Source organism: Carcharodon carcharias, chromosome 1 (genome assembly GCF_017639515.1).
Source record: "Carcharodon carcharias isolate sCarCar2 chromosome 1, sCarCar2.pri, whole genome shotgun sequence".
NCBI classification, from domain to species: domain Eukaryota; kingdom Metazoa; phylum Chordata; class Chondrichthyes; order Lamniformes; family Lamnidae; genus Carcharodon; species Carcharodon carcharias.
The window spans coordinates 77013833-77035365 of NC_054467.1; the positions used below are offsets into that span (position 1 = coordinate 77013833).

At 40.6% G+C, this 21533-nt stretch overlaps 1 protein-coding gene across 2 annotated transcripts in view; it reads left to right on the plus strand.

The window, feature by feature from the left end:
• Window positions 1-21533, plus strand: part of cpe (carboxypeptidase E) — a 120150-nt gene that overhangs the window by 82105 nt on the left and 16512 nt on the right. For both annotated transcript variants that reach the window (XM_041196561.1, XM_041196570.1), the window contains 4 exons: window positions 1829-1946; window positions 4574-4756; window positions 17281-17420; window positions 19161-19260. In XM_041196561.1, coding sequence (XP_041052495.1) covers window positions 1829-1946; window positions 4574-4756; window positions 17281-17420; window positions 19161-19260 — 541 coding nt within the window. The remainder of the gene's footprint in view (window positions 1-1828; window positions 1947-4573; window positions 4757-17280; window positions 17421-19160; window positions 19261-21533) is intronic.

The following is a 21533-nucleotide window of genomic DNA, read 5'->3' on the forward strand; positions in this document are numbered from 1 at the left end:
CTGTCATTTGCATCTAATTTGAGTACTTTGGCAAAGATGTTGTAATATATATTTAGCAAATCACCATCATCAATGATTACCCTTTGTCAAAAACCTATCATGCAGTGGGCTGTCCAAACAATTTCTCATCTAGGGCTGCTGGAGTTGCTTCAGAGAGCTGATGTACTGGAATTCCAATGGAAAATCTTGGTCTAGATCTTGTTAGGGTTTTGACATCCAGAGCAAATGGGAACAACCTTAAAATGAGAGCTAGCCCATTCAGGAGTTAAATTAAAAAGCACTTTTTCACACAAAGGGTAGTGGAAATGTGGGATTCTCTCCCCTTTGAGCTGTGGATGCAGGTGAATTAAAATGATAAAGACCAAGATTGACAGATTTTTACTAGGTAAGGGTATCACGGAATATGGAGAAAAGGTGGATAAATAGAATTGAGGTGTGAATCAGCCATGATTGAATAGTGTAACAGACTCAAGGGGCTGAATGGCCTCCTCCTGTTCCAGAGTTCCATTTGATGCACTTAGTGGATGAGGGGATGTTTCTAATTGTAATCTATTCACCATGTTCCAATTGGAAATACCAAAAAGCATTTTTGATGTGGATTTGTTCAAGTTTGCCATTGGGCAGTTAATATTGTTGAACTGTTTCCAGCAATTTCCTCTTATATTGCAGGACTTATTCCAGAGTAATAGTGGTAACAGAAGACCAACTGTGAAGGTCCAATACAGTGCATGCAATGGTCGAAAGTTGTGACCATGTCTTGCACTTTCACCCTTTAACATTCCCTAATGTGGGAGAAAGGTTCACTGAGGCGAGCAATATATACACCATATTTTGTTGGTCTGTATGGGCCCAAGGCTAGAAAAATGTCAGCCTATGGTGAATTGTGTGTTAACTACAGACTCCTACTCTGTTGTGGATTTCCCTTATTCCTGTTACTTCTGTTGAAATTGGGTCAGCCATCAGCAGAAATAATTCATTGTAAGCTGTTTGTATATTGCTCTCATGCTGTGCAACTATCAATGTACAGGTCCCACACAGCCAGCGGCATCAGCAAAGTGAACTTGCTGGATTTGCTGAGACCAGCAGTTAGGATAACTCATTTTCCATGCTTCATAATTCTAAGGCACCAGCAAAACACTACAGCAATATAAAATCAAGCACTAACATAGTAAATGTGATGGGAAAATCGACTGTAAGATAGAAGTTACTGGGTATCCTATTGTGATTCATTGCAGTGACTGGTTCAAGGAATTTATGGTACTGCCTGTTTTGTTAACATGGGTTCCTATAGGCCAGTAATATGTGCTTTGCACATTAAATAGTATCACAATGCTGCTAAATGTGCACAAGTATGGAAAGAGCCTTTGTTGCCCTGAATCTTTATGATAATGTATATGACTGAGTGGCAGGTAAACAGTGTTGCTGTATAGCATGTGCTGTGCTTACTCATGTTTGAATTTGTTCCCAAGTCCACTAGGTGGGGCATTGCTCTATGTTCATCTCAAGCCACGGAGCTCCCTTGCACACAGAGGCAAAGTTGCGAGCCGCTCTGATTGTAAGGAGGGAAGCTGAGTGGCTAGGAATGGGAGAAGGAAACCTTTGGCTTAAAAAAGATAATGCCACAAGTGCAAGTATGGATTGAAAGTATATAGATTGAAGACTTTTAGAGCAACAAATCCAAAACTGTTCTTGTAAACAACTTGTGTTCAAGAGTATACAAATTCATAGTGTGCGTGTATGGGAGTATATTCTTTACTGCTTGTACTTCTAGAGGATCTTATGTAAATGTGTGATGCATTATTGTACTGAGAGAATCTTATTCCTACAGCTCGCACCAGAGACTAAAGCTATCATTCACTGGATCATGGATATTCCATTTGTTCTCTCAGCAAATCTTCATGGTGGCGATGTTGTAGCGAACTACCCATATGATGAGACTCGCACTGGTAAATACAAAAGAAAACTGATGATAAATGATATTTCCTAGGTATATATGAAACACAAAATGAACAAAGTGCTGTCAGCATGTCAGTCTTTCTGAAGATTGCTACATTTATATCAATTCCAAACCTGGACAAGGGGCAGCAAACAGGCAGGGTAGTGGGATATTGCAAGGTGCAGAGGAGGGAGTAAATAATGTTATTATGTCACCTGAAGTTTGTACAGTAGCAGTTATCAGGCATGTTCCAACACAAATATTTGCTAAATGCAAACTTCCCACTGTGGTAAAAATTCCAAGTTGATCTTTCAGAACTTTGCAGTTCTGTTAACTAACCTTGTTTTGGATTTTCTCATTATCATGTTTTTAGAAATAAAAAATCAGTCTGGTGGATATTTAGTAAAAGTGGAGTAACAAGGATTACCAAGTTAATTTATTTATCTGATGATACCTTAGCCGACAGTTTTACAAGAACCTCAAGACAGTTCATTTTGGTGAAACTGATCACTTAATTACAATGACAAACATAATATTTTAAGATGCTTCCTGGACATTGTTCTTTTAAAAATTCAATTTTCAGATAAAGGCAGGTTCTACACTTGAAACCCGTAGCACTACAAAATATTGGCTTTTGCTTTAAAATATACTTGTAATTGGTTTTTCATTTTCCACTTTCCCTGATATTACACATGTTCTGAAATCGAAGTTTAATTCAGGTTTCACTGGCACATACTTATTTCTGCTATCAAACCAATTATTTTCCCTGCCCCTATGATTAGGTATCAATGAGAGTCATAATGTAGCCCAGTCCCAACAGCTTTATTATCATGTAAGTGATTGTTGAGGGAAACTAGCAAACTAGTATTATGTTTTCAACAGACTTTAATATTTGCTTAAAAATGTTGAAAATATTGTAAATGTTGAGTTCAAACTGTTGCAAAGGAGAATCTAGGTAGATTATCAGGGACTGACCAGGCGTAATAAACTAGCAAGTGAACTTGCTACCTTGGAAAGGGCCTGTTTTTCCCTCTTGTATGCTGTAGTAGTTTTGACAGGAGTAGCAGTTTGACCTTGCACAACATGCTGACCAAAGCTAGGTGGCGCTATTGATTAGGGTAATTTACATAAAACCATTAATGTGTTGGCACAGTTAGCAATCGAGAATTTAGGATTTAGGATCTTTTTTACTGTTAAATGGAAATTAAATTTCAATTCCGGCTATTGGATTGAATCAACCTGACTCTATGACTCAGAAATATGGCTCCATGTTGAGCAACTCCTTAAGCCTCCCACTCACACATAAGCCAGATGTGCACAATCTGCCATACTGGTAAAGGTCAAAAAATTGGCATTCACGATTCACGCCCAAATCAGCTGTTGTACCTTTTGCATATGCAAACCAATTTTAACTCTCTAATTCATGTCTGAGCACAGTTTGATAGATTCTAACTACTGCCAGTACCTCATTCCAGGTACTCACTCGTCATAATGGTTGAAGTAGAAACTGAAATAAAGCAAGATTTATTTTTCAAAATTGTGCACAAATGTACACAATTGTACCTGAGATATTTGCCCAGTCTAATTTTGTTAAAATTTTGTTTGACAGTTCAAGCAGCAGGGATGGCAAACTGTGACAGAGCAAATGTATATGAATTGGCAGTGGAGTTTTTGCAATCCTTTATTTCCTGAATAGCAGTGACCTGGAAAACATTTGTAGTTTATTGCAACACTATTTCTTTAAACCCCTATCCCATGCTAGTCTATCCCTCCCATGCCATCCCTCTCCTGCTACACCCTTCCCATTCCTTCATTCATTCACATATCATCCTCATCCCTTCCCCCATCCCACCCCATTCTTCCTATGCCTTCCACGTCCCGCTCCATCCCCAACCCCATTTCACACCTTCCAGGCCATCTCAGCTTCTCTCCCATGTCTCCCCCTTCCACCCTGCGCTCCCTCCCTTGCTGTCCCCCTCCTACTGCCTCCCCATTGCAGTCCCTCTCCCTCTCATGTCATCTATCACCTTCTTCCCTCCCTCTCTCTCATACTGTACTGCCTTCCTACACCCAATCACTACTGGGGATGGGGAGAGGTGAGAGCAGGGGGCTGGCGCCCAGTAACCAAGGCCAAAATTTGTATCCCCATCTTCTGCCTGGCTAACATTAGAGTAGCATTCAGGGCTCCCCTTCCCAATGGAATTTTATACTCAAGTTCTCTCCTTCCACTTTGCTGTTAGAGTGCTAGCCTAGTAACTGAGACTGGGAAATGGCGAGAACCAGGGACCAGTAACAGAGGTGCATGCCCCAGGTTCTGCCCACCAATTCAACCCATCGGCTGATCATAGTATGTGGATGGACAGAAACTGTATTATAGATAAGATTTGTCCATATCTCATATCATTGGCAGAAGTTGGGTCTGGTCAATCATCTAAAGTACACAACTGAACAACAACAAAGTACAAATCCAATGTAATGTGTAGTGAACTAGGCAAAGTGAATCAGCTAATTGACACTTGCTAAAATGGCATCTTTAAGTGTTAAGATCAGTGATCATAGCAGAAACGGCATTTGCAGTAGAACTATTCATGTTTATTTAAACAGATTGCTTCAAAAAGTGTATGCATGTTTTGGCAGGTTCTACCCATGAATATAGTGCGTGTCCAGATGATAAGATTTTTAAAAGCCTGGCTGAGGGTTATGCCTCATTGAATTCAGTCATGTCTAACCCCAATAGACCACCATGCCGCAAGAATGATGACGATTCTAGCTTTGTTGATGGAATAACCAATGGAGGAGCTTGGTACAATGTTCCAGGGGGTAAGTGAAAATGAATTTCTGAAGAACACTGCATTAGACAATGACATCAAATTCTACCCTGTGTAATAGGTATCTACTGTATATGCTTTAACTATTGGTTTAATTGCACTTTGTTACATAACTTGTAAAAGAACCAATACTTTTTCTAGTTATACATTATTTGCATTTAAAAAGTATAGAAGTGCATTTATATTGCCTTTCAAGTTCTCAACACACCCCAAAGGAATTAATTTCAAGCCCAGTGACTATTGTTATGTGGGCAACTGGGGCAGCCAATTTCCATACAAATCTACAAGCAGTAAATGTGATAAATGGCAAGTTAATCTGCCTTGTTGGGATTAGTTGAGGAATGAATTTAACCCGACGCCCAGGACTATCCTTTTTCTTTGATCTTCATGTCCGCCTGATAAGGCAGATGGAGCCTCAAGTTACTGTTTCATCTGTAAGGTGGTATCTCTGACAATGTACCAATCCCTCTGTACAACAGTTGCATATCTTCTAAATTATGTGCTGAAGTCCTGGAGTGAACTTTGAAACCACAACCTTCTGACTCAGAGGTGAGAGAGCTATGAACTAAGCTAAACAGTTGAGCCACAGCGATACATTTAAGGTTAAATTTGGTGCGGCCTAGGCTTCTAATGTTTCTTGAACCTCGGTCAACAGCAGCAACTATTTGTGAAACAGGCATGTTAACCTATTTATCGCCAATTCTCTGAGCCATACGTCTTTCAAACAGAGCAAGGCCAGGTACAGAGCCCTGTATTATAGATTTATAGATAAAATTTATCCTTCTTTTCATATTCTTATGTCAGTTCCTTGAGATTAGTTGGAGGCTGGTTGGAAGCATTCTACATATCCTATCTGACAGCCATTAATTTTGAGCTTTTAAAAGCAAGCCCTCATAAAGGTTTTAATTTTACTTTTAAGAAAATATAGGTTAATGGATGACAAGTCTTTTAATTACAGTGATGATATTGGAAATACTCCATGAGTTGCTTTTATATTTATGGAGAAGTGCCAGTCTAGCTAGTGGATAGGAAGGACCTATTTTCATTAATGTAAAATTTGTCATGACTTAGCAGGTTAAAAATTTGACCATATTATTAGTGAAATAATGTTACATGCAGTGGGTCAGAATAAGCAAAAAAGTCCAGCCAGAATATCAAGGTTTGCTCTGTGATGTTCTTCCGATTGTCAGCTGTTTTGCAGGCATTTTTATGCTACTAAATGGAATTAGGTCTTCCAGATTTTTTTAAATGCAAGGGAGAATGTACTCCCAGGGTTACTTCTGAATGTGTAGGATTATATACTCTTAGTGAACCTAACTTAAGGAGCCATTTATTTGTGACTTCCGTTGTACCCATATATAATTTCTCAAACAAGGGGAAATGAGCTGGGCAGTAAATAAAAGCTGTTTTTACCACAACTGTGTAGTTTACTTTTGGATGGATTCACATGGTAAGCAAATGCCAGACTGAACAAATCAAAAAAGCAAAGTCTAATTTGTATTCTTTTGAAGTTGACGTCCCATTAGACACAATTTTGCAACTCACTAGAGCAGCTTGTTTAGATCAATGATTGGTAGAAAAGAAATATACAGATGTGATCCCCATAGAGACCAATAACTTTGAAAAAAATATTTGAATTTCCAGTGACTGACTGGAAAGATCACACACCAAGATTTCAAGTTTTCGGACCTTTACAGTAACAATGAAACTGAAAACAACATTGACTAAACGCTGTTTTTGTAAGCAACTTAAACTCTAGATTTCAGCCAGCTTTCCACCATTTAACTTTTAAAACAACCAAAAACCTCCCCTGTCCCTTTTGGAGTTTACTCTGTCCCTTAAATGGACACTTTATCCTTTAGGAACCAGTTCAAAGCTATTCTCAGCACCCAGTGGCTGGCTTCCATTTTCCTTTTCCAGCTGGATAACTTCTGATCCTCAAACTGACTGTCACAACAAAGGTTACCTTGGAGATTTCTCCCTCTAGCCAAAGCAGGGTGAATATTCCAGCCTTGCTTAAATCCTCAAGAACATGGTCTCTTCAATTTGAGCATGAGCTCCCACTTGCAGTCTGTGTAGTGAACAATAGAGACCAGCTGCCTCACTGCTTTTTCTCATTGCTCTCTATCTCACTCTCTGCTCTCTATCTCACTTTCTGCTCTCACTCACTCTCTGCTCTCTCACTTCATGCTCCTTCTCTCTGCTCTCTCTCTCTCTTTCTCTCCTCTCTCTCTCTGCTCTCACTCCCCCTCAGATTCTTGCAAGCTGTCTGTTTTCTGTCAGACTCAGCAATATCTTAGAAAACCCTTTAAGCCAATACTACAATGGCTTGCTATGGACTTTTCCCATTTCAAAGATCACCTCCATTGCAACATGAATCACAGGGCCTTGTATCCAGGTAGAAATGCTATTAGGCTATCCTCTAGACCGCCACCTGCATTCTAGCTTGAAATTGAACAGGCAGTTTAAAGTGTAGCTGTTAATAAAACCTGACATTCCTAACACCTTCCTGAGAGACTTGGAGACTACCAGTCTACCCACAGTCATCACAGATGCTCTTGCCATTGTCTACAGGTGTGAACATCTTGCACCTTCTTCCCAGTAAAACAAACTGCCCCCCACTCCCCCAACTTTTTAACCTTTACCAACCAAGACACGCAAGCTTGTTGTCAGGCAGAATTCAGACAGATCACATGACCCCCCTTCATTCCTTCATTTTACCCTAAATTAAAAAGCCTGTCCTAAAACTTATAAACGTCATATTTGTAACAATATGCACAGATTGCAGTGTGCTAATGAATTTTTTGATAAATAATTAGAAGCAAAATCCTTGGAGAGCCTTAAAAAGGGGTATTCTTGTTCCTCTGGGGAAAACTATATGTGTGGGCTGCTCTTTTGTATCAAGTGCTTGACCCAACTGGGTAATATGGAGACCCAGGGCACAAGCGCACATGATTGACTCCCCCTTTACTTTGCAGGACTAGAAGGCATTAATTCAAAAAAATTTTTGATTTGGAACACAGTCCAGGCTACTTCCAGTGTCGTAGAATTGTATAGAAATGTCATACATTCTTAGGTGGGTGTGTCACATTGGAGATCAATGCACATTTCAGTCCTGACTGTTATGGTACAATATTGGATTAACTTTGCTTGGGATATAGATGACAGCATAACCTTTATAAACACTAGCTTTGCTTTTAGCACTATTGCATGTTGCATGCCAGCCCATATCAAATCTGTTCCAAATGTACTTCTGGGGTAGGAATTACGGAAAAAATTACTTAAACTGGAAAATGACTATTTTTGTGCAAATTTATTATACCTTACATTGCTAGAAGTGTTTTTGAAACATAACACAGTATTATAATTGAGAGCTGCTGCCAATTCTTCAATGCATTTACCATTAAGAACTATTCAACTGATTTTTCACAATTAAAGTTTCTGAGAAGGGAATCCAGCAATATAAAATAGTGCAACAAAAGTGGTTTGTAGAACTAACCAGTGCACCAGTCGCCAAATACGTCTATGCCAGTGATTGCAGAAATAATACTTGTGAGTAGGGACCTTTGCTGGCATTTTAGGAGAGGAAGCAACAGGATGCTGACAGGATTGGATGTGAATGAATGGACTCAAAGCAACTACATCATTGTCTTTATCGTTAAGAATTTATTTAAACATAGTGATATGGACAGGAGGGAATCAGTTCAAGCAGCACCATTTTCCTCTTACTACCTGTTGATAAACAGAAGGTATTTTGAATTAACTTGTTTCAAAGAATAAGCGGTGGCATATTTTTTCCCAACCCCTCAATTTTTGTGAGATCCAATTTTACTAATAATCTATGGCAAACTTGTGTTAGGATTAACTCAGAAGGTTAGTTTCCTGCACACGTTCAAAGTCCATGAAAGGAGTGTCTGCAACATCCCACTCTGCGTTCACACAACAATGAGGAGATAGAGAAAAGCAGGTTTACAGTACAAGGACTGCAGAAAAACTGAATATTGGTTCATGCGAGTTCCAGAGTCCCAAAGTCAGAGTCCAATGAGGTGTTTTGAGTTCAGCTGGTTGGAGACCGGTGTTGTAAGATTCACTTTTCAGGTCGTGTAAATATCACAAGATAAAGTAGGCATGCAGAGATTGAGTTGGTTCTGTAGGTGATAGGTCACAATCTTCTAGCAGAGTCAGGTTAGAAGGGCTGGTTGTCCTGTCAGGGCAGAGCTGGCTCCTTTGTGTCTTGCCAGTTGGAAAACAAAAATGGGTGCGCAGCTCAGAAAGGTAATATTAAATCGTTCAAAAGGCCAGAGTCTTGGGTCATGTGACCTTCCTTCTGCACAATGACTTCAAAAAAAAATGCCTATCCAACATCTGGAATTGGCTTTGTTTTCAGGACTGATAATGTCTCAACCATTATGGGTTGAAAGGGTTGAAAGGGATGCCATGGCCTAAATGCCACTGAACCACCCTAGGAAACTGTACATAGTGCAGATGCTTGCCATAATGTTTGATTTTAGCTAACTGTGCTCTGACCAAAAATATCAAGACCAATTCTAGGTTTTGAGATCAGCTGACGCCTTCAAGTAAAAACTTTAATTTTGGTATTAAGGAAACAAAAAAAAATCTATTGTGTAAAGTTAATAATATTTTGTAATATATATATTTTATATTTTATGTTGAGGCTGCATTTTTGAAATTATGATGTCAAAGCTTAGCGAGAATGGTACCAGGACTGAGGAAATTCAGCTATGTAAAGAGACCAGAGGACACAACAATGATTTGCATTTATATAGCACTTTTAAATTAGTAAGATGCCTTAAGGGGTTTCTCAAGTCTGTTATTTAACAAAAGTTGACACCAAGCCATGTAAGGGGTGATTAAAAAATTCTGAAAAGGGCATTTCAAGTACAGTCATAAAGGAAGAGGTAGAAAGGAGGAGAATTTTAAGGAGAAAATTCCAAAGCTTAAAGCCTGGGCAGGGGAAGGCACAATGGCATTGGTGAAGTGATGAAAATTGAGGATGTGGAAGTAGCCAGAATTGGAGGAGTTCGGAGCTCAAATCTTTGAGATCAGGAGATGCAACTAAAGGATTTGAAAGAAATGTTAAGTATCTTAAGATCAAGGTGTTGATATAAGTCAGTGAGCACAGGGGTAACCAGTCAACAGGACTTGGTGACAATTAGAATGGAGGCAGCTGAGTTTTGGATGAGCATGTGGGAAACTCGGATTATCCTCCTTAGAGTTGAGAAGGGTAAAGGCAGATTTAATGGAGTTGTTCAATATTATAAAAGTTTTGAGAGTAAGTAAAATAATTTCCACTGGAAAAGGGGTTTGTAACTAAGGAAACAAAACTAAAAGAACTGGGGAGGCGAGAGATTATGTTTTATGCATACACTGTTATGGTCTTGAGTACATTGTCTGAAAAGGTGGAGGAAGAAGATTCAACAGTAAATTACAAAAGGGCTTTTAATATATAATTGAAAAGGTAAAGATTTTCAGGGCTATGGCAAAAGAGAAAGGAGAGGGATTAATACAATAGCTTTTTCAAAGAGCTGGCACAGGCAGGATGGGTCACATGGCATCTTTCTGTGCCGTACGATTCTATGATTAGAGGTTTCAGTTCAGAAAGAAATGCAGATTTTATCAGAAAAGTATTTTAAGTGATTCAGTTGTTTCACAACAAACTTTGACTAGGCAAAATGTTAACATTTTTTAATGTTGACAGGGGTGTTGGTTAACTCAGTTGGCTAGAATATGGTGCAAAACTGAGGAGGACAGTGAAGAACTTCAAAAGGACACAGACAAATTGGTGGAGTGGGCAGAGAGGTTGCAGATGAAGTTCAATGCAGAGAAGTGTGAGGTGATTCATTTTGTTAGGAAGAACATGGAGAGACAATATAAAATAATGGGTACAACTCTAAAGGGGGTGCAGGAGCAAAGGGACCTGGGTATATATGTGTATAAGTCATTAAAGGCATACAGTATCCCAGGCTTTATTAATAGGGGCATAGAGTGCAAATGCAAGGAGGTTATGCTGTTAGACCTCAGCTGGAGTATGGTGTACAGTTCTGGGTGCCACACTTTAGGAAGAATGTGAAAGCATTAGAGAGAATGCAGAAGAGGTTTACAAAAATGGTTCCAGGGATGAGACACTTCAGTTATAAAGATAGATTGGAGTAGTTGAGTCTGTTCTCCTTGGAGAGCAGAAGACAAAGATTTGATAGAGGCGTTCAAAATGTTCAAAATCATGAGAGGGATGGACAGAGTAGATAGGGAGAAACTGTTTCCACTCATAAAAGGATCAAGAATGAGAGGGCACAGATTTAAATCGATTTACAAAAGAAGCAAATGCAATGTGAGAAAGAACTTTTTCACACAGTGAGTGGTTCAGGTCTGGAATGCACTGCCTGGAAGTGTGGCAGAGGCAGGTTCAATCAAGGCATTCAAGAGAGCATTGGATGGTTATTTAAATAGAAACAATGTGCAGGGTTATGGGGAAAAGGCAGGAGAATCCCACTGACTCATATTGCTCATTCAGAAAGCCAGTACAGACACGAAGGGCCAAATGGCCTCCTTCTGCACCGTAACAGTTCTGTGATTTATGTTGAGGGTCTGGTGCTTGGAAGCCATTGTCTCAGTAGACCCACTGACTCCACTAGCAAGATCGGTTTATCAAATGCAAATTGCCTTCCTGTAACTCCCTTTGAATTTGGTCTGACCAACCCTAGGTTGTCTTTTAGTAGCTCCTTAAGCATAACGAGGTGTGACATTCCTGTAACTGAGAGGAGAATTATTTTGTTCTGGAGATTGCTAGGGATAACTCCCAAACGGTGGGTCAATCATCTTAATTGTCTTTGTTCAGCAGAAAAGTCCAGTTTAAAAATAAGAAATAGCAATAAGGATGAAGTTTTAAAACATATAGTGTTGGGTTTCTGTTCCGTGCCAGAAGAACCCAACAATAGAAAGATTTACTGCACAGAAAGAGGCCATTTGGCACATCATGTTTCTGATGGCCAGCTTAATCCCACATTTCAGCTCTTTGCAGGTTATGGCAGTTCAAATACATAGCCAAGTATTTTTTTTTAAATGTGTGAGGCTTTCTGTCTGCATCACCCTTTTGGGCAGTGAGTTCCAGATATCCACCTCCCTCTGGGTGAAATTATGGGCAGGATTTTCCGGTCAGTGGATTTTTGGCTGGGCTGCCGAATCTCCTGTGGTAGCTCCCACTGGGCCAAAAAATCCCGGCCTACGCCTCAACTCGCCTCTGATTCTTCTACCAATTACTTTAAATCTATGTGCCTGATTATTAACCTGTCTGTTAAGGAAAATAGGTCCTTCCTATCCACTCTACTTAAACTCCTCATAATTTTATAAACCTCAATTAAATCTCCCCTCAGCCTCCTCTGTTCCAAAGAACCCCAACGTATCCAGTCTTTCCTCATATCTAACACTCTACATTCCAGGCACTATCCTGATAAATCTCCCTTTCAGTGGACTCACATTACTGTAATGTAGTGACCAGAAACATATGCAGTACTTTAGCAGTAGTCTAATAATCACTGTTTTTTACAGTTCCAGCATAACCTCCCCATCTTATATTTTATCCTTTTGCTAATAAAGGAAAGTATCCAGTTTGTCTTCCTAACCATCTTACATGCCTGCCCTGTTGCCTTCGGCGATCTGTGGACATGCACTCTAAGGTCCCTTTGCTCCACTACACTCCTCAGTATCCATTTATTGTCTCTTCGCTTGCATTTGGAGAAGGCAAACCAGGCTTCCTACTTCTCTGAATTGAATTTCATTTGAAACTTTTCTGCCCACCTGACCAGCCTGTTGATTTCTTCCAAAATTTGCAGCTTTCTTCCTCCCTATCTACCACATGACTAATTTTTGTATCATGTGCAAAATTTTAATCGTGCCCCCTGCATTTAAGTCTAAGGGAAGAATTTATGCCCTGTCGGGGGGGAAGTTCAGGGCGTGTGCAATCATGCCTCCGATTGGCACCCCCAATCGGGGGCACAGTGTCATTTTACGTGGGTGGGCCAATTAAGGCCCACCCAGCGTGATGTCCGCCAGGAAGTGCTATGCACTCTCTGTGCGGGCAGTGGTGCGGTGCATGCGCAAAAGGGCGCACTCAACTCGCTGAGGCTAAGTGCTACCTTAGGGAGATCGGTGCCAAATTTAAAAATGTGAAATATAGACAAATAAAATTTCCCTGACATGTCCCCTCATGTGAGTTGGGACATGTCCATCACTTTTAATTAAACTCATTAAATTTTTAAAAACCTGCATGAAACCTCATCCCACCCAAGGATGAGGTTTTATGCTTTTTTTGAAGCTCGCCTGCCCGCCAACCCTAAGGTTGGATGGGCAGGTCCTTTAACTACTTCAATTACTTTTTAAATGGCCTCAATAGGCTGATTCAGCTGTGCCCCTGCCGACCTGAAAATTTAAATGACGTGGGGTGACGTCGGGAGTTCTGCCTGACGTCATCCCGCATCATTTTATGCGTTGGCAAGCAGGCCCCGCCACCCCGCTTGCCGACCTAAATATCCTGCTGTAAGTCATTGATATATACCATGAAAAGCAAAGGACTCAGTACTAAGTCCAGAGAATCTCACTGAAAACAACCTTCCTTTCACAAAAATACTTGTCGACAATTTTCCTTTGTTTCTTGCCACTGAACCAATTTTGTATCCAGTTTGTCACTTTCCCTTGGATCCCATGGGCTTTTACTTTTCTGAGCAGTCTACCATGCGGGAGCTTGTCAGAAGCCTTGCTAAAATCCAAGTAGACTACTTCAAACATGCTACTGTCATCGGTTATCCTTGTTACCTCCTCAAAAGATTCAGTCAAGTTCGTCAGAAAAGAATTTTCCTGCATGAAGCTTGATGCTGACTGTCCTTGATTATTCTGTGCCTTTCTAATTGACAATTTATACTCTTCCTCATGTAGTATTAGGGTCTGGCGCATAAGGGGTTAATGTGGGACAGAGTACAGTACCACCCACTCAGTGATATGAGAGGACACATGACTTGCACTTAGGTGTCAGACAGGGAAGCAAGTGTAGGAGCAAGCATGGACTCAAGTGCCTAGCTTGAGTCTTTACTATACCTATGTACATAGTTTCTAGCAGTTAAGAAATATGCACTGTTGAACTATCTAAGACTACGAATACCTTAAGACCTACCGAACTCTGCCCCACACCTTAAAACACCTCAGAACTCTTTCCAATATTTCTCACCATTGAGGTTAGGCTGACTGGTCTGTAATTACTCTATCTATTCCTTCCTTAAATTTTAATCAATGTTACGATGCTAACAGTCCTCTGGCACCACACCTATAGCCAGAGAGGATTGGTAAATGATGGTCAGAGTCTCTGTTATTTCCTTCCTTGCTTCTCTTAGGGTGGCCTGGGATATGTTTCAACTTGGCCTGGATATATAACCATTTTCAGCACGCTGAGCTTTTTCTTATTTCCTCTCACTATGTTTATCCCATCCAATATTTCACACTCCTCCTTAACTGTAATGTCAGCATCATCATCCTCTTTTGTGCAAATAGACGCAAAGTATTCATTAAGAACCATGTCCACATTTTCCACCTTCAAATTTAAGTTATCTTTTGGTCTTTAATTGGCCATACTCTTTCCTAAGTTATCCTTTTGCTCCAAAATATCTTTGGGTTTTTCTTTATTTCACTATTTTATTTTATTCAGTATTTTATTATGCCCACTCTTGTTGCTTTTCTAGTTTTAATTAACTGACATTCACATCCTCTCCCTCAATGACTACAGTTGTGCATGGCACTACCTGCTTAGCATTAATATATGACAGAGGTGGCCAAAGTTTCTGAACTTTCGAGCCACATACGATAGTCCCCAGACATTCGGGAGCCGCAAGACACAGACAACATTTACATTACATTTTTATTACTATTGCACACACTTGCGTGCTCTTCCTCCTCTCCCAACTCCACTCACTTATGCCTTCCCTTCCCACTCAGCCCTATTCTCTCATCCCCTCCTTGCCCAGATATGGGAGAGCAGTGCATGCAGCTGTCAGGGCCCACACCCTCGACACCTAGCCTAAGCCTCCCCTCCCCCACTCCCCCAATCCCTAACCTGCTCTTGGCCTCCCACCCCGCCTTCCCATCCCTGTCAACACTCTCTGCCGTCCCATCTCCCCCCGCCTCCCCCCAACCTTTGACCCTATTCTTGGCTTCACCCCCACCCCCGGCCCCGGCTTTGCTCCCGGTCCCCTTTCTGGCCCCTTTCTCACCCCAGTTTGGTGGCATCGATTCCTGCAGCCGAGGCAGCTCCAGGCAGACAGTCCAGTGTAGGAGGGCATTCTGCAGGCCACACGTGGGAGCAGCAGCTACTGGGAGTGTGGCCTTTGCGTCGCTGAACCATAAAAATGGAGCTGGACCAGTCAGGTTAGAGTTAAGTCAGTGGATGCTGCAGCTACACATGCCCAGCCAGGGCCCTGCCCAATTCTTCAGATTGTCCAGATCAATCTCCGTACCTTAACAAACATTCCATTTCATCTGTAAAAGAGCCACATGCGGCTTGTGAGCCATGATTTGGCCACCTCTGATATATGAGAAGGAAGACTAATTATCTGAGTGACATCTGTGAAGAAAGAAAAACTTGCATTATACAGCACTTTTCACAGTCATCAGTTGCCTCAAAATGCTTTACAGCCAGTGAAGTGCTTTTACAGCCAGTGAAGTGCTTTTGAAGTGTAGTCACTGTTTTAATGTAGGAAACACAGCAGCCAATTTGTGCACAGCAAGTTTCCACAAACAGCAATATAATGACAACCCGTTTTTCCTCAGCTGAAGAAACTGGGATCCCATCAATATCACTCTTAAAAGAAGAATGCTCACAAAGCATTACATATATGTGCAGGCACAAGGGGCAGGCTATAGGAATGTTGATGGACCGGGATTTGGGGGCCGGAATTTGGGGGATAACTCCCCTGCTCTTCTTCAAAAGAGTGCCATGGGATCTTTTACATCCATCCAAATGGAGCCTCAGTTTAACATCTCAACCAATAGTTAGACAGCTCTGATACTGCATCACTATCTCAATAATGCCCTGCAGTGTCAGCCATGATTCCTGTGCTGAAGGCCTAGAATGGGATTTGAACCCAGGGCCTTGTGATTCAGATATGAGAGTGCTACCAACTGAGCCAGAGCTGACACAGATGTTCTGTGAGCCACTTGCATGTAAGCCTTGGAAGACAGAAACTTTCTTTAATCTAGTGCTTTAGTTCTCTCATGCTACAGCCCGAGCATCGGTAGCAGAACAAAGACAATCCTTAGAGTATCTTTGGCGGGGAGAACCATTCTTGATTGCACTGAAGCTGCCACGTGCTCCAAGGTGGACTGCAATCACGCAAAGCCCATCATGGACCTACTATTGCGGTACATTCCTATAGCCTGCCCCTCGTGCCTGCACATATATGTAATGCTTTGTGAGCATTCTTCTTTTAAGAGTGATATTGATGGGATCCCAGTTTCTTCAGCTGAGGAACAACATCTGCCTCCAGTCAACAGCATCATGCTTGTTACCTTCTACCATCAGTTCCTCCTAGCCATGTAGGCTCTGTGTATCGTGTTCTGACTCATTGCCTGATGCCAGCCCTGTGGATGTCTCAAAAAAAAAACAACTCATGATGCCTGCAAGCGGTTCAATGGGACTTTAAATCCTGATTGAAAAATAAAATTTCTGTAATCATCATCTAGTGCTGCATCCTTGATTATTGTATGGGTTTGCTCCGTGACCACCATTATTGCACTTGGGAATTCTTGTTAGTTTTGTAAGATTTTTATAGTGGATTATTACTTATAGCAGTTAGTAAATCATCTGAATGATGACACCAGCATTTTAACTGGACACGTGCCAGTTAGTATGGTGTCAGAGTGACTTTCAATACTAAATCTTTCACAACACTTTTTAAACTCATCTAAAATTGTACGTGAGAGCACTCAGGCTATGTATGACTTCCTGAGCTGTGCCAAGACAGTTGCTACATATGAAGAATTCTAAATTACTCTTATCTATATGGAGAATGATTGCAGACAGACTAAATGGGAGGATTTGGGTGAAGGTCATCCCTTGAGGAAGCAGCAGTGTTATATTGAAGATGTCAGTCGGCAAACAGTCTGATGATGAAAGTATTCAAGTCTTTCACCTTATGGTAGACTAATATTTGGAACAGGCCCTTCGGTGTCCCATATGTATTTAATTCCAACAGTTATTCTGGAGCATGAACTCCAACAGACCCTTCCTATCTAATCAGGGGACCAATCAGAGGACTATTCAGGTTAACTGGTGCACCCTGCTTTTGATCGACTAGCTCAGCATAGATTAGAAATGGAACCTGAAGATTTCCTAATCTGTATAGCATATTTCCATGTCACAGTGCTTTTCTTCACTGCGCCGTCTCTTTTTGTCCATATATGTCCCAAACAGTGAACATTGTCAGATCTTTAATTTTGCAATTTGTTATTTTCCAGGTATGCAAGATTTCAACTACCTGAGCAGTAATTGCTTTGAGATCACACTGGAACTAAGTTGTGAAAAATTCCCACCTGAAGACACACTCCCACAGTATTGGAAGGAGAATAAAGAATCTCTCATTAATTACATTGAGCAGGTCAGTGAAAAATATCCAATAGATGGTGACGTTAGATCAAGCCCATTTTAAAAAGTGTGTCTCTTCACTTTCCTCATCATTTACATTGGGCTGAATTTTTACAGAGTTGGGCCAATTTCAGAGACTTTTGAAAACGGCAGGCAGGACCCAGATGCAGAAGTTCCATCCACATTTCTAATAGATCCGGTTTTTGCTGGTAGGGGAAGTGGGCGGGGTGTGAATCACACAGGCAGGGAACTCAAGCTCAGCAAGGCCATTTGAATTTAGTGCTGAGTTCAAACAGACCCCATTTTGGCTGTTGCAAGGCATTAACCCACAGCGTGGGAGTCATGAATTGATGGAGTAGGTGTGAATGCATGTGAAGGGTGAAGTAGGTCAGATTCAGTGGCGGCACCTAAGACTTTTAAATACCCTGCTCTTTAAACTTGAAAACAAGCAGGCTGAAGCTGTCAGTGAAAGTTAATAATAATCTGCTGGACTGCTCTGATTGTCAGGACATCTAGTACAGGTTAGAAGACACCATGACCATCAATTTCAATAGAGACCTTTGCTATCATTTCATAAGGACTGTTATAACAGTTGAGGTCATTGTGAACTGTTGGCTGAGTTTCAAATTCTACAAAAGAGTTATCTCAGCATGGGGGCTGAATTCACAGTTTGACTGACAGTTTGAAGAGGCTATTAAAGGGTTAACTGTCTTTGATTTGGGGATTGAATAGAAGTTTGTTTTTATAACAGAACACTTGAGGAGATTTAAAATCTTTGAATGGGTTTCATGGGAATGGGAGTTTGTTTTACTATCAAGTATGTATGAACAAGAGCTGTAAGAGATAGATTGTTGGAAGAGTTTTTTTCATCTCTACATTGCTCCCACGGTCTGCCCATGGTGGAGACTGGGCAAGTGGCTATGGAGGTGATGAAGTCCCAGAGAACTGAGAGAACAATCTGTTTCAGCGGTCAGTGAGCCTGACTCTATTCCAGCCTGTCTTCCTAGAGCGAAAATTGGGTGTAATGTGGCCCTTAAAACCAAGGCAGGTCAGCCAAGTTGAGAAATTTCCCGACTTGAGCTATTGACCTCAGTAGTGAAGATCCGGTCCATTATGTTATTTTAGAAAAGTTGTGATTGCAGAAGGTGTGCCATTGCTGCATGGCTGGTATTGTACCAATTCTAACAGAGAATACATTTCCAGCAATGGAGAGATGACAAAGAATATTTAAACTACAGTTACATTTTTCAAGTGTGTAAGAGATCAACACAGATCAGAATGTTGTGGGTATTTTAAATATAAAGATAACTTTTTTTGGCTTTTTGTCTCTTTGTTTCTTGTGGTGTACAATTTGCGTATCAACCAATGCAAAACAAAAAAATATCAATTTACAGATATGTATTTTCCTCATTTTCTCCTCTCTACTGTTGTCCTTATGCAACTGTCTGGTGACGTTTTTTTGAGACAGTCTAGTTCACAAACAATTCACCTGATTGAGACCTCCCTCTAGGTGGAGATTTAGGTGGTATCTCTCCGCCCCCCACACACACACCTTAAACCAGCTTATATTTCAGCTCTTTCCTGGACTCGAACTCAAGTTCTGTCGAAGGGTCATGAGGACTCGAAACGTCAACTCTTTTCTTCTCCGCCGATGCTGCCAGACCTGCTGAGTTTTTCCAGGTAATTCTGTTTTTGTGTTGGAGATTTATAAATGCCATCAGTCATTATTGACATAGTCATGACTGTATTTCAGGTGCACCGTGGTGTTAAAGGGTTTGTCCGAGACCATCAAGGGAACCCACTCTCCAATGCTACTATATCTGTGGAAGGCATTAATCATGATATCACATCTGGTATGTATGAACTCATTTAGTTTTTCAATTTTGGGAGGTAAAATGAAATTTAAAGAAGCATTTGGTTGTAAATCAGTCTTCAATGATAAGGGATTGTGATCATTATTAATTGGGGTTCTTACGATATCTTCGTGGAAGAAATTTTACATTTCCCCTGTCCAACCTCTGCTGACCAACGACTACATTACTCCTTACTTTTGGCTTTCATTTCCTGCAGCTATCTTAACTTCAAATAGATCTGTCAACATTCCATCAAAAACAATGGTGATCAGATAGAAGCAGAAGATCATGGACTAGTATAACACAGAAGGAAGCCATTTAGCTTACTGAGTCTGTGCCAGCTCTTTTGACTTCAATTCTGTTTGTTCTATGTGTAATTTATTCTCCTTCAAATATTTATTCAATTCCCTTTTGAAGGCTAATATTGAATATGTATCCACCACCCTATCAGGCAGTGCATTCTAAATCCTAACCACTTGTTGTGTAAAAATCTTTTCCTCATCTTGCTGCTGGATCCTTTGCCAATCACGGTAAATCATTTTACACCCTTGTTCAACAAAACCCAGTAATTACAGGCCAATCAATTTAACTTTGGTAGTGGGATAGCTTTTGAAAATAAGACACAATTAAGAGTAACATGGAAAAGTTTTATAAAATCCAGCATGAATTAGTTAAAGTCACGTTTAACTAATTTGATTGAGTTTTTTTGATGTGGTAATAGAGAGGGCTGATGAGGATAATACAGTTGATTTGGTGTAAATGGATTTCAAAAAGGTATTTGATAGAGTGCCACTTTTTTTTCAAAAAGTTGAAGCTCATGGAATAAAAGGAACAGTGACAACATGGATAGGAAATTGGCTGAGTGACAGGAAACAGAGAGTAATGGTGAATGGTTGTTTTTCAGACTGGAGGAAGGTAAACAATTAGGTTCCTCAAGGCTTGATACTAGCACCACGGCTTATCTTGATATATATTAATGACTGAGACTCGGGTGTACAAGGCACAATTTCAAAATTTACAGATGATGCAAAACTTGGAAGTATTGTGACCTATGAGGAGGATAGCGATAGATTAAAGAGGAAATTGACTGATAGGTGGAATGGGGCAACATGTGGCAGATGAAATTTATCACAGAGAAATGTGAAGCAATACATTTTGGTAAGAAGAATGAGGAGAAGGGGAATATATGCACGGATTGTTGAAGGTGGCAGGGCAGGTTGAGAAAGTTGTTAAAAAGGCATATGGGATCCTGGGCTTTATAAATACAGGCATGGAGTGCAAAAGCAAGGAAGTTGTGATGGACCTTTATAAAACATTGATTTGGCCTCAAATGGAGTGTTGTATCTAACTCTGGACACTGCACTTTACAGAGGATATGAAGGCTTTAGAGAGGGTTCTGGAAAGATTTATGAGAATGGTCCAGGTATGAGGGCTTCAGTTTGGTGGATAGACTGGAGAAGCTGGGGTTATTCCCTTTACTGAAGACAAGGTTGAGAGGAGATTTGACAAAGGCGATCAAAATCATGAGGGGTCTGGACAGAATAGATAGAGAGAGAAATTGTTCCTATTGGTGGAAAAGTGAAGAATCAGAGGACACAGACTTAAAGTGATTGACAAAATAACCAATGCAATATCAGGAAAAAAAACTTTTTTATGCAGTGAGTGTTCAGGATCTGGAATGCGCTACCTGAGAGTGTAGATTTAATTAATTAATTAGATTTAATTGCAAGATTTAATTACTGCTTTCAAAAGCAAATTGGATAAGCATCTGAAGGGGAAAAATTGCAGAGTTATGGTGAAAGGGAAAGGGAGTGGAATTAGAGAGCTGGCATGGACATAATGGACTGAATGGCCTCCTATGCTGTAACTATTCTATGATTCTAAACCATTGTGCTCTGGTTATTGCTGGAATTGGACTCAATACTCTAGCTGGGGCTGAACTAGTACTTAATATAGGCTAGCATACGTTCTTAGGTTTTGTATTTTATGCCTCGATTTATTAAGACCAGGATCCCACATGCTTTACTAACTAGTGCTAGCATTAGCAAGTTTCATTCCAGGACTTGAACACAGAAATCAAAGTTGACACTTCAATGCAATACTGAGGAGTGCTTCACTATTGGAAGTGTTGTCTTCTGAATGAGATGTTAAACTGAGGCCCTACCTTCTCAGGTGGATGTAATAGATGCATTATTACAAAGAAGAGAAGGGGTTATTCTTGGTTATTTCTGGCCAATATTTATCCCACAATCGACATCACAAACACAGATTAT